Source organism: Dysidea avara, chromosome 7 (assembly GCF_963678975.1).
Source record: "Dysidea avara chromosome 7, odDysAvar1.4, whole genome shotgun sequence".
Classification (NCBI taxonomy): domain Eukaryota; kingdom Metazoa; phylum Porifera; class Demospongiae; order Dictyoceratida; family Dysideidae; genus Dysidea; species Dysidea avara.
This window is the reverse complement of record NC_089278.1, coordinates 14,679,830-14,692,583: the sequence shown is the minus strand read 5'-3', so window position 1 is coordinate 14,692,583 and position 12,754 is coordinate 14,679,830. Positions and strand designations below refer to the sequence as shown.

The following is a 12,754-nucleotide window of genomic DNA, read 5'->3' as shown; positions in this document are numbered from 1 at the left end:
TACATCAGCAGGGGAGTTGGTTCCATAATTTGATGGTTGATGGGAAAAAGGAAAATTTGTATGCATCAATTAGAGTCATTGGTTGGTGATAGTAGCCACTCCTTAAACTTGAAAGTTTAGGGGTAAGATCATCTGTAGGCACAATCAAATATCCATTAATTATTTTGTAAAAAGTACTTAATTTAGCTTGGGTTCTTCTTGCCTGTAACAATGGTAGATTAAGAGAAGACAACATGTTAGTAACACTTGAATATCTTGAAAAGTCATTAAAGCAAAATCTAGCAGCAGTTCTCTGGATTGATTCTAGCTTGTTTATATTCAACAAGGTGTGGGGATCCCAAGCAGACGCAGCATATTCAATGATTGCACGAACCATAATCTTGAAACAATTACATTTAATGTGAGTAGGACATTCGCGTAAGTTACGATACAAAAAGTTGTTTACTTGTTTGGCCTTGTTGGTAATCCTTTGGACATGCTCATTCCATGAAAGGTTGCTTGAAATTGTTACGCCAAGGTATTTGGTATGAGCAACTTGGGCAATAGGTACAGCTTCAATGCAGTAATTAAAGACAATGGGGTTTTTCTTATTGGTAACTCTCAAGAATTCACATTTGCTGGGGTTAAACTCCATCTGCCAAATACGTGCCCATTGTGCGAGAGCATCTAGGTCTTCTTGTAATGCATGACAATCAGATTCAGATTTAATGTAGGAGTAGAGTAATACATCATCGGCATACAACTTTACTTTAGAGCGTACTCGAGAAGGTAAATCATTTATATACAATAGAAAGAGCAGTGGGGCTACTTGAGGAACTCCCGATGATACTGGGGTTGGATGGCTCTTTTGGTTATCATAGATGGAACTAGCAGCTACCTTTCAAATGTGACACTCAGGTGTACCCCAAGGAACTGTACTAGCCCCCCTTCTTTTTCTATGTTTTGTAAATGATATACTCCTAAATGTTACCTCAAAGATTAGATTATATGCTGATGACATTTTACTGTACTGCAGAATAATTTCTCATGAAGATTGTACCCTCTTGCAAAATGACATAAACAATCTCATAAAATGGTCCAAAGATTGGCAACTTCTTTTTAACTTTGACAAATGTGAATTTTTACGGATAACAAATAAACTCTCCCCTACAGTCACCACCTACAATATGGAATCAAAGATTATAAAACAGGTATCGTCAGTAAAATATTTAGGGATAAGTATAAATGAAAAATTGCAGTGGGCAGAGCATATTTCAAATATTACTAAAGAGGCAAGCAATACACTGGGCTTTTTACACAGAAATTAAAAAAACTGCCCTCCTCATATCAAAAGCTCATGTTATAAATCTTTAGTGGTACCAGTTACAGGGGCGGATCCAGGGGGGGTTCCAAGGGTTCCATGAACCCCCCTTTTGAAAGAGCTTCTCTTACTCGAGATACTCTAATAGAGCAGTCAAATCGATATACTCTAATAGAGCAGTCACAGTAGTCTTTTGAGTAGTGTAGCAAGTTATGTATCTAGATAGAAATAAGGAAATATAGTTGGTAAGGGTATCTATGGTGAGGGGTAGCTGTTAGTGATTAACTTTTTTTTTTTTTTTGGTCATCAACTTACAGCTAGGCTGAAGTTGCAATTCCAAAAATGGAACCCCCCTTTTTAATAGTCTGGATCCGCCCCTGAGTTATAGAATATGGATGTACAGTATGGGATCCGTATACTCATAAAGACATCGACAAGATTGAAAAAGTTCAAAGACGTGTAGCTAGATTTGTTTAAAATGACTATTCATACAAGTGTAACTGGTCTTATAAATGATTTAGAATGGCAGAGTTTACAGTCAAGAAGATCCACCGTAAAAGTGACGATGATGTACAAAATAATTCATTTTTAGGCCCCTATTCGGTGATTATTAGTTTCTCATCCAGCCTTTCTAATTATTATGATCCGGGCGGGAGGGTATTACCATTATACCATTATTTTATAATATTAACACACTGATGTACAGACTTTGTCCAAATTGTCTTTCTTTCTTACTACAAACATTTCCTTCACCAGCTGATTCTACTTTTCGTGATCGCCAACTGATTTTCGACAGTCAGCTGAAAGCCTGCTTTGACGAAGTCGATAGAGCACGATTGCAACTGGCACTGCAGCAATTTGCTAAGGAAAACAACAGTTCTCCTGGTGATATATAGCGAATTGTAGCGTTCATCAACAAAAATTATAACAGTTTGGTATCACGTGTTCTTCTGAGCATGCGCAGAGTAAATAATGGCTTACCATGCGGTAGCTTAAGAAGGATGCGGGCGGTGGATGAGAAACTAATAATCACCAAATAAGGGCCTCAGTATCTATTCCCAGCCATTACCTCGTCCCACTTGAAGTACTCTAACACACGACATCACAATTTCACCTATCAACTACCCTACTCCAGAATAAACAGCCATCTGCACTCATTTTTTCCATCTTTGGAACAGCTTAGATCATGAATTAGTTAATAAATCTTCTTTACAACAGTTTAGGACTACGCTACATAATCATGCAATCACACACCACACTTTTGTATTTTTGCACTCACCATGCACTGCATCATTGTAATTTGTGTTGTGCACTCACACTCTTTAGAGGTTCTGTACACTATTTAATTTAATAATTTAATAACTAACTATCCCCACCAATACCCAGCAACATCTTTTGGCTGCTATAAAACTTGGAAGGAAGATAGGTATAGCGGTTTACAATATGACCTTCAGCTTCCTGGCTTATCTGTTAGTCTTATTTCCATCAAGATTGGTTGTTTAGGCCATTTTATGTCAGACACAATTGTCCAAGTGGCCAAGCAGGCTGCTCACACTGCTATCTCCTGCTCATACAGGATTTCTAGAGCCTCCCCAGACTGGGATCTATCGGTTTGTCTAAACTGAAATTTTCTGATTATTTTTGTATATATTATAATTTAATGGTGTACTGAAGTCTTGCCGGGGCTCCTGTACTGTCCACCCAGTGCATGGTACCCCTGTACTTTATATGTTGTATATTGTCTTAACAAAATAAACCATCTCTCCTCTCTCCTGGTTAATGAGTTGGATGTTATGTGGTTGGTGGTAATGTGTTCCATTCCTAAATTGTTCGGGGAAGGAACTGTTCTTATATGAAGATGTTCTGGTAAACAGATGTATAAAAGAGGATTGGTGATGAAGTCTTGATTGAATAGGATGTGTCTGGTAGAAGTGCAATAAGGGTAGCTATTGTTAGCTTTGTAGAACAGGGCTTTCTTGCGTCTCTCTTCCCAAGGTGGGTCATTGCAATTGCTGGAGCATTGATGTCACACTGCTGTATCTACTGTCGTCATTTAGTACCCAGCGGGCAGCCCTTTGAACCTTGGTAATGTAAACAGCTTGATAGGGATCCCATACAGTGCTGGCATATATTCTAAGGTAGGCCAAACAAGACAGAGATATGCAGCTTCTTTAATTGATTGGAGGCAGTTGGAAGATTTCTCTTGATGAAATTAAGTACTTTAGATGGCTTAGACACTCATAGTATCCATGATTTAACATATTAATCTAAAATCTATATCTCTTGTGTTACTCATAGATTGTGCTGAGCCCAACATCAGTATTATTGTCATTTATTACTATTGTTTAAACACAATACACAATTTTTAAAGGCAATACACAATTTTTAAAGGCAATACACAATTAGCCAAGCAATTAACTACAAGGCAACCCAAGTAAAACAATACACAATATAGCTAGTGCTATTACAAAACTAAACGACCACTAGAATAAAAACTGTTCAGCGTGCATACGTTCAGTTGACCTGCTAAAATATCTCTTGGAATAGTGTGCCACTGAAAAAAAAAAGGAGTGACGGAAAGTGCTGATAGTGAGAAAAGACCAAGGGGGTGGGAGAAGACGACTGTTAATGAGTGTGATCTTGTACATAGTTTATTGAACTCAAAGTAGTTACTAAAATTTATGCGCTGTACTGATATAATTTCTGATGTTAGCAGTAGCAAATGGAGACCAAACAGGACATAATTCGATGAAAATGGTTAAGGCAAACTGTTGCCTTGTTTGCAGTGGTCAGATGAAAACACAAAGGTACTTCACTTTCTGGACCCAAGATATCAAATGAGATGAGTTAAAAATGTGAAGGATAAGTTTGTTGGTAAACTAAGGCTTCACACTTAAGCACTTTAGTTGTAACAAGTCAGTGCCCATTCATATGTCCTCCTAAGATCACATTGTAACAGCTCACGATCATTAACTTGTAGATAATAAAGTAAGATCATCTGCACTCTTCAATGAGGAGTTAGGAGTATAGAATGACATGCAGGTTTAACATCATTACAGATAGGATGAACAATAATGGCCTCAAGATTGAGTCTTGGGGTACTCCTGAAATAACTGGCAACTAGCTGAAATGGAAACCATTGACAATAACTTGCTGAGATCGAGTAGTTGAAAGAGGGCCAGTTATTCCCAAACTTTCCAACTTGAATAAAAAGTGTGAATGAGGCATGGTGTCCAAAGCCTTGGAAACTTAAGTCAAGGAACAAACAATGACAACTCTGATGTAATTCTAGCCCAATCATAAGAAATAAATGAGTTGTTGAACAATGTTTATGAAAGCCATATTGATGATTTAGAATATAACCATGAAGTAAATTGTAAATGGATAATATATTTATACACTTGATGGTTTCAATAACAACTGAGGTAAGACTGATTGGGCGGTAAATTGAAACAACACATGTACATTTATCACCCTTCTTGTACACTGGAACAATGTGACCCAGTCATGTGGTAGAGTATCAGTCTCAGTGTACAAATATGATATTGGTACAGATAGACTTTCAGCACACACTTAAAGTAAAAATCCAGTAATCAGATCGTCCACAAGCTTAACTAGCATCAATAGCACACAAATAGTCACATACAACAGTAGGACCAAACTCTACTGATGAAATAAGTGAAGGTACAAAATTCAATGATTGATCAGTAATGGAAACATTATCTTTTGTAAAAAAAAAAAAAAAAAATTAAATATCAGATTTAAAAGAGTCCTCCAAGACAGGTACATTATCATTTTGCAATAAAGAAATAGGATCCCTCTTACAATTAAGCCAACTCCCTTGGGATGAAGAGTACTGCTTAGAAAGTGACTCAGCATAAATACGAGAGAACTGTGTTACTGAGTTCCTGTAGGCAGTATGACAAGCTGCTTGCTTCATCCAACACAGTGCAGCTCTTTCTCACTTATCTAGTGCTAGTAGTGGGTGGCTCAAGACTATTCCCCAAGTTTCCCTTGCTCTGTACCTGAGTTTGTTGTTGGCCTTTGTTTGTGGCTTGGAATTCCACTTTTTCCACTATCCCCACTACTATGTCAACTAGAGCATCATGGCAACAAATTCTCATAGAGCCATGGGAACAGTCCCGAAGCTAGGTGATCACCACAATAGTCAATATACGTTGTAGCAAGATTGTCCATCATGCTCTGTTAAAGGAACGTGTTTCTTGTGAGGATCATTCAGTGTGTATACCTGCACCCTAATTTTCAGTATGGCCATTTGGCATATTTTGATTTATTAGATTCTTCCTCTTCTTCTTGTGCTGGGGTAGCTGCCGCAGCTGGGATCAAAGACATTAAGATGCTCTATAGGAGTCAGGGTGCAACTTTATCCCACTTGCAGTAGAAATCTTGGCCACCATTTGTTCTTCAAACTCTCCCTGGTTGTACCACAACCAGAAGTGGTGCATCAACCAAACAAGCTCAGAAAAATTTATTGCTACAACTTTTGATTTCGCTATGGACAAACAATTCCCATAAATCTTCATGATACCTACATGCACTTCGCAATACAGCCTTGAAAGTAAAACAAGAGTACAAATTACAAACTAATACAGTTAGTGTGTTCTGTGATCCAAGTTGAGGATAGTACAAAGCTATGAGATAACTACTTTATTGCTACCAGGAAAACAATCACAAAGACAACATTTACTTATAATATTATGTCAAGTTGGTATCTTGCTGTGCATATGACCTTGAGGTGAACACTGTAAATAAAATTATGATCACTCAAATTTGAGACACTGCATCCTCACAAGCAAGTAGCATTTCTAGTAACAATTCATACTAGCCTTGTAGTTACCAGTGGTTTATATTGTAGTCCATGTGAATATATCGATACCCTTAGAAATTTAACATTTTATTAAGTGGTATACCCAACATGAAAGTTTACCATGAAAACACTATATCACAATACACCAAACTGTTGTAAGCAATTGTATAGCTTTACTCACTAGTTGTACAATAGTCAGAATTGTGTGATTACAGTAAATGTTACACAAGACTCAGTGTCAGTTTAATTCCTGCTTGTGCATTAAGCACTGCAACAGCATAACGTTCAACATTGTGTTCTTTATCTACTTCCAAGTGAAATCTGAGGAGTTAAAAACACAACAATCAGCAAATATTCATATGTTGTGTGTGAACATATTCCTGTCAACAAACTCACTTGTTCAGAACATGTGCTACTGCCACTCTTAGTTCATCCATGGCAAAATGCTGGCCGATGCAATTCCTATGAAATACATCTCATTTTGTTATGTTTATGAAAGTGATCTAATGATAAAATGCTTGTGAACACTTATCAGCCAAATTCTTTGCAACTATATTGTGTATCATTACATACAAACTTGTTACATACAAATAAGCTCTAATTTTTGATTATAGGTTGGAGTCTTGCCTAGTCTCAAACAAAGCTAGGTCACTTATTGTTTGACCAGCTGAAAAAGCACCCAGTCTTAAAACTTAAATAAAGACCTTCTGTTAGTTGTAAAAAAGCTATGTCTAAACTTCATAAACACGCATTCAAGCTTTTATACAAGGGAATATGGTAGCTGCATGCCTTAGTAATATCTACTGTTTTGTTGGAATGTGATTCACTGCCTATACAGATCCAGTGAGCTTGAATTTCAAGTCAGTGTGTATACTGCATATCTATTAACACATGTAGTACATGCCTTGGTCCAGCAGAAAAAGGAAGATAGGTAAAAGGATCTCTTTTCTTTAAGTTGTCAGCATTGAACCTTGTTGGATCAAATTTCTAGTGTGACACATACATTTATAATAAGCGTTGCTTTTATGTGAGAAACTATTATTTAACTCAGATAAAGGTTTAAAATGTGTCCTGTTTCACGGTAGATTCTGGAAACCTAAAGTTTTAATTTCTTAATGTTTCAAGTAGTGCGTAAAATTCAAAGAGTTTCCTGAAACCCCCTGAAAATGCCCCTACTGTATGCTGTATATTGAACTACTTAAAACTGATCCTCAACATTTTTTGGTATTAGATTTGTTTTATAATTCACCTAGCTACTAGATAGTTTATAGTTACATATGTAAGAAATTGTTGTTGTTTAAAGTTTATACAATAACACAATACAATTTAGAATATATAATCAATGCATTAGTCAACTCCAATGTCCTGTTCTGAACAATAATGTTGGTGAAAAGATCGAGATACTCTAATAAAGTAGTCAGACAATATAAACTACTCTAATATAACAGTCACTTAGCTGTAACGGAAACCTCTGGGAAACCCCTTTTCAAAATTCCTGCATATGCCCCTGATACAAGCAGCTAGGGTCTGCTATTCTCTGTTTGGAAAGTATGGCAGTAGAAATTGGCCTGATCTGCAAAATTAATGCTATCCCACTATAGAGGGACCTGTGAAAAGGCTGAGTTGTATGTAAGTGTTGTACTCTTTGTAGTGTCTAGTGTGATTACCTGAGAAGTGGACGCAACAGTTACAGTTGTGGAGGATCAGATCACTTCATTTGTTCTGATGATTTGTATTTCTATAAGGCAAATTACTTCCTCATTCACCTGGCTTTGCTCTGCATGGCCACTAACATGTATAAACTCTTCAATTCATTTGAACCACCCCAGTATGCTTGGCATGCACTATATCTGGTGTTTGTCCTCTGCATGCAGTATATAGTTCATTTGGGTGTTTGGGTGAAGTGTAAGGTTGGGATTTGAGCACTCATTTTAGGATAACCAGTTTCAAAGAATCTGTATCTTAACATTTAATGCATGATGATGACTTCTTTGTTTTGGTAGACTTGTTTTGACTATGTAATTTTAGCAAATCAATTCAGTTCTCACTCACCTGATGTAATTTGTTTAAAATCAACTGTAAAAGGGACTCATTAAAAACGTAATTTCAACAGTGACATTGTACACCCGGGCACTTTGTATGTTAAATGTAGGGCTAAAACGAATATACCGAATATTCGAATTCGTATTCGATTCGACTTCGTTCGAAGGAATTATTGAATTTGAAACATCGAAATTTACAGTAAAGATGGCGGACACTAGTAATGAGGAATCTTTGTAAGTCTCTACAACATCAGACACTGGACTAGAGATGTACCAATAATCGGATTGGTGATCGCGAGGGTGATCAGATCGCGATCGGTTGCTGATTTGCCTTCTATATTCAGTAATAATGGGCACAAACGCTCTATGAATCTATTAGTTTGCATGGCCAGCTATCAAAAGCCTTTTTGCTCGCTACAAACAAACAGAAAGCCTCTCTACACTATTCTATAAAACGCTAAGTTACGAGAAGCCATACGACTGCGCGTGTGAGTACTGCTATTAGTGTTAAAGTATTCTTACCCAGAACAGTAGCTGTTAGCTGCACTTCAAGAATAAAAAACTGCACTACAGGAAAACTAAAGTGATCACCTGTGTATTACAGCCATCTTGGAACTAATCAAAATACGGAGTAATCCAGACAAGGGAGCATGTATCATAGTAAAATATTTGTGATGCCTAATTTGTAATAGAGGCCACACCACCATAAGTAGTTGTGCAATATAGTAAAGTTACATCACTTCTCTTTTCTCAATGCTACAAATCATTAGAATATACATCATGTAGTAGCTACACCTGTAGTTCTATTTGATTTACGAATATACAATAATTTAATCGGTATATAATCAGTATCAGCTCTTTTAGGTACAAATTAATCAGATATCAATACAGCTGAAAAATCTTTATCGGTACACCTCTAGTAGCTACATCATCAGACACTTTTACTTCATTTCAAAAGCTGCCTATATACTGTATCAAATTTTAATGATGTTTTACAATTGAATACAAATAATAAGAAATAACACATATACACTGTATAAGAGTATAACACTATATATAGAATATTCTATTATTCGTTCTTGACTAAAAATATTCATTCTCTTTCATTTAGAATATTCGTTTTAGCCCTAGTTAAATGGATGCTAGACCTTCACATACAAACTTCCTTTCCAAGAAATTTTCAAACTTCAAAATTACAGTCCTAACATAACAACAAAGCATTACCTCTGCATTGTCCCAAACCAATGGATCACGGTGCATTACAATTATACAGAGTGTGATCCATGTTCCTATGTGTAAGACGCACACATAAATAAAACTGAAACGTGTCTACAAACTTATTGATAAAGACCATATAGCATATTATTTTCAAGGGGGTAGTTTTTATGATCACAATTGATGCACTTGTAAAAACGTTATTCATAAGCTGGTAGCTAGCTAATTTGGTACATGCCACTGGTAAAATCCATGAATTATTTGCAAACAATTAACCCCTCAAAAAAAATTAGCTATATGATACTGTTGACATTCTAACAATTATAAATTTCATCCATGAAATCACTTCATATTATACTGGGCACAAAAGATGTGATGTGTCACTTCCAGGGATCATGATAAGCATGTGATATGATAATGCATCCTCAGGCACGTCACAGGCAGTAGCTCTAGCAAGGTATATGTACTGTGACAGTATAGGGTAGCTCAAAAACATCTTCATAGTAACCCACGTATGAACTGAATGGAACTTGAAAAATGTGTCTGCAGGGGTGTTGATGCACAAAATTAGTTTTGGCTGTGGCCTCTCCAACCTGTTACAATGCCTCTGATTTGCCTTGCTTAATTAAGCACCCCTATTAGCTTTTTATGCTCCTTACACTTTTATATTGCGTAAAGGTACATATATATGTCACAGATAAGACATTCTTTGTACTGTTTCTACTGTAGCCACAAGGGTAGTGACAGTAAGGCTTCTTGCATGGCTTTTTTGTGTTTACAAAGCTGGTATTTTTCACTGTCACTTGGTCACAAAATGTGGAAGCCAAAATTCACTTTAAATAGTGTACCCCCCTCTCCTCTTGATTCCCACACACCTGAGGGAGATCATCACCTGATGTACAAATTTTAATCCCTATAGTATATTTATTGCTATTTATAGAGGCTAAAGTAGGGAATAAATATGCAAAAGTAGTATCACTTAAATTTACAAGTCAGGTAATGATCTCTGTTGCTTAACATCATTAATTGTAGTAGTCCCTACTTGCAGCCATAAAAGAAACTAAGCTCCAAACTGGCTTATTGCTGGCTTTGTGGTCTCAGCCTTGTCTAAAAGTGAAAATCTCAAGCCTTTTAGCATTAGCTTTTATTAAGCTCTGCTTGACTAAAGGCATGCAAGAGTCAGTCAGTAAGTAAAAAATTCCACAAAACTGCAGCAACTTATTGGAAGCACTTTGGGTCATGCTAAAGGCACGTTTGGAAAGACAGTGTCACTCTGCAGGTCCACGCTTCATGATCCCCACTACTGACTGTACTGTATGATATGGTCTCCCAACTTCTGTCAAATTGCTAACAAATATACCTTTAGGTATTCTGTCTCCATCTATTATCATATCTTCTGATAATTGTTTTCCAATGTATGGTACAGGTGGGTATAGCCTCAATGACTCCTTAATACACATTGTAGTATAGGAGAGTTTGGACAGGTCTTCCCTGACAGTGTACACATCAACCAATAACAGTGTAGTGGTAGTTAATAGCTCACCACGTGATGTAGTCCCTACCAGCTAATGCCTCTCTGATCTCTTTCCTACACATTTCCTGGTGTTCCTTGTACATTGCCAGACAGTACAGCACCCAGCTGAGACCTGCACAAGAACATTGAAATAATAATTAAATCACTAATCAAAACCTGTGAATTAAAGGTACAGTAAAAGCATATATGCATTAGGCTTAAACTTACACATATAAGACCAGGGAGGTGATGACAATTAGTAACTGTACTTTCTTTGTACAAAACAACATGCATGAGAGTGCATCTGAAAAAATTGTAACACTATGTGCACCTCCTCTTGGGCTAGAGTGCTCAGCTGGCAGAGTGCTTGTCACTGCATTATCAGTTCTGTCATTTGCAATGATGTATTTTAGCACCAAAACAATCAACTTTGAGTCAAAAACAGGTATAGTCAAATTCCAAAATCGGATGCTTTTTGACCTCACATTTTCATCCAAATATGGATGATGCTTCACTAAATCATCCATTTTGGATGATTATTACTCATCTCTCTTATAGTTACATAAGCAAACATCATCCAAAAGTGGATGATTATTGCTTGATTCTCTATATAGTGAGTGCTTATGTAAGCAAATATCATCCAAAAGTGGATGATATTTGCTTGATTCACTATATAGTGAGAGATGTATGCAAGAAGCATCCAAAATCGGATGTTTCTAACCATCCAATATTGGAATGTAAACTTAGCCTTCCAAAATCGGATGTTTCTAACCATCCAATATTGGAATGTAAACTTTGCCTTCCAAAATCGGATGTTTCTTGCCATCCAATATTGGAATGTAATTTCTGTCGTCCAAAATTGGATGTTTCTTGCCATCCAATATTGGAATGTAACTTCAGCCTTCCAAAATTGGATGTTTCTTGCCATCCAATATTGGAATGCAATTTCTGTCGTCCAAAATCGGATGTTTCTTGCCATCCTATATTGGAATGTAATTTCTGTCGTCTAAAATTGGATGTTTCTTGCCATCCTATATTGGAATGTAATTTCTGCCTTCCAAAATTGGATGTTTCTTGCCATCCAATATTGGAATGTAATTTCTGTCGTCCAAAATTGGATGTTTCTTGCAATCCAATATTGGAATGTAACTTCCGCCTTCCAAAATCGCATGGTTTTTGCCATCCAATATTGAAATATAAGTTTTGCTTTCCAAAAATGGATGTTTCTTACTATCCATTATTGGAATGTAAGTTTTGCTTTCCAAAATTAGATGGTTCTTGCCATCCAATATAGACTATTTCCGAAATGACGTCTTGCAAACTCTATTTAGGGGACTCTTACGTTTTCGAGTACAGCTTCCCACGAAGAATACTTCTAAGGACCTATCATGCGACTTCTAGAGATAATTTCGAAATGAAATCACCAGGTATTGTTAAAGAAATGCTAATTTACCTCTACTCGGAAAAACAGGCGAAAAATTTAAACCCGAGTAAAAAAAATTGTGTTATTGCCTTATAGCTGTACCTGTTAGTTTTAGCTCGATATCTTCTTCCTGTAGTACACTAACAAGTCGACCTCCATTTACGGCCCATAGAAACAGTACTCAAAAACATTGGAGTCCCCCAAATAGAGGTTATTGAAACCTCAATTATTTTAAGTGAGATTGGTAGCATACAGCTGCAGATGATCAGTTTCTGTGGAATTTTCAGTATGTGTAGGGATCACAATAATAAAAGCACTGAAACAAGAAGATAGCAACACAGTGCCACTGAGTGCATTCTACTTCAAAATGGCCCAAAAAGCATCCTATGAGTTTCTCCAACTTTTTGGATTAGAAATTTTTCACCATGAGTAG

The 12,754-nt window shown here is 36.6% G+C and overlaps 1 protein-coding gene across 1 annotated transcript in view; it reads right to left on the bottom strand.

Moving 5' to 3' along the window:
• Nucleotides 1-6,279: 6,279 nt before the first annotated feature.
• LOC136260468 (ultra-long-chain fatty acid omega-hydroxylase-like) overlaps nucleotides 6,280-12,754 on the bottom strand; it is a 50,089-nt gene continuing 43,614 nt past the window's right edge. Inside the window, exons 10-15 of the mRNA XM_066054201.1 lie at nucleotides 10,929-11,031; nucleotides 10,746-10,876; nucleotides 9,395-9,459; nucleotides 7,033-7,115; nucleotides 6,525-6,590; nucleotides 6,280-6,449 (exon numbers count right to left, since the gene is read on the bottom strand). Coding sequence (XP_065910273.1) covers nucleotides 6,350-6,449; nucleotides 6,525-6,590; nucleotides 7,033-7,115; nucleotides 9,395-9,459; nucleotides 10,746-10,876; nucleotides 10,929-11,031 — 548 coding nt within the window. The 3' untranslated portion in view covers nucleotides 6,280-6,349. The remainder of the gene's footprint in view (nucleotides 6,450-6,524; nucleotides 6,591-7,032; nucleotides 7,116-9,394; nucleotides 9,460-10,745; nucleotides 10,877-10,928; nucleotides 11,032-12,754) is intronic.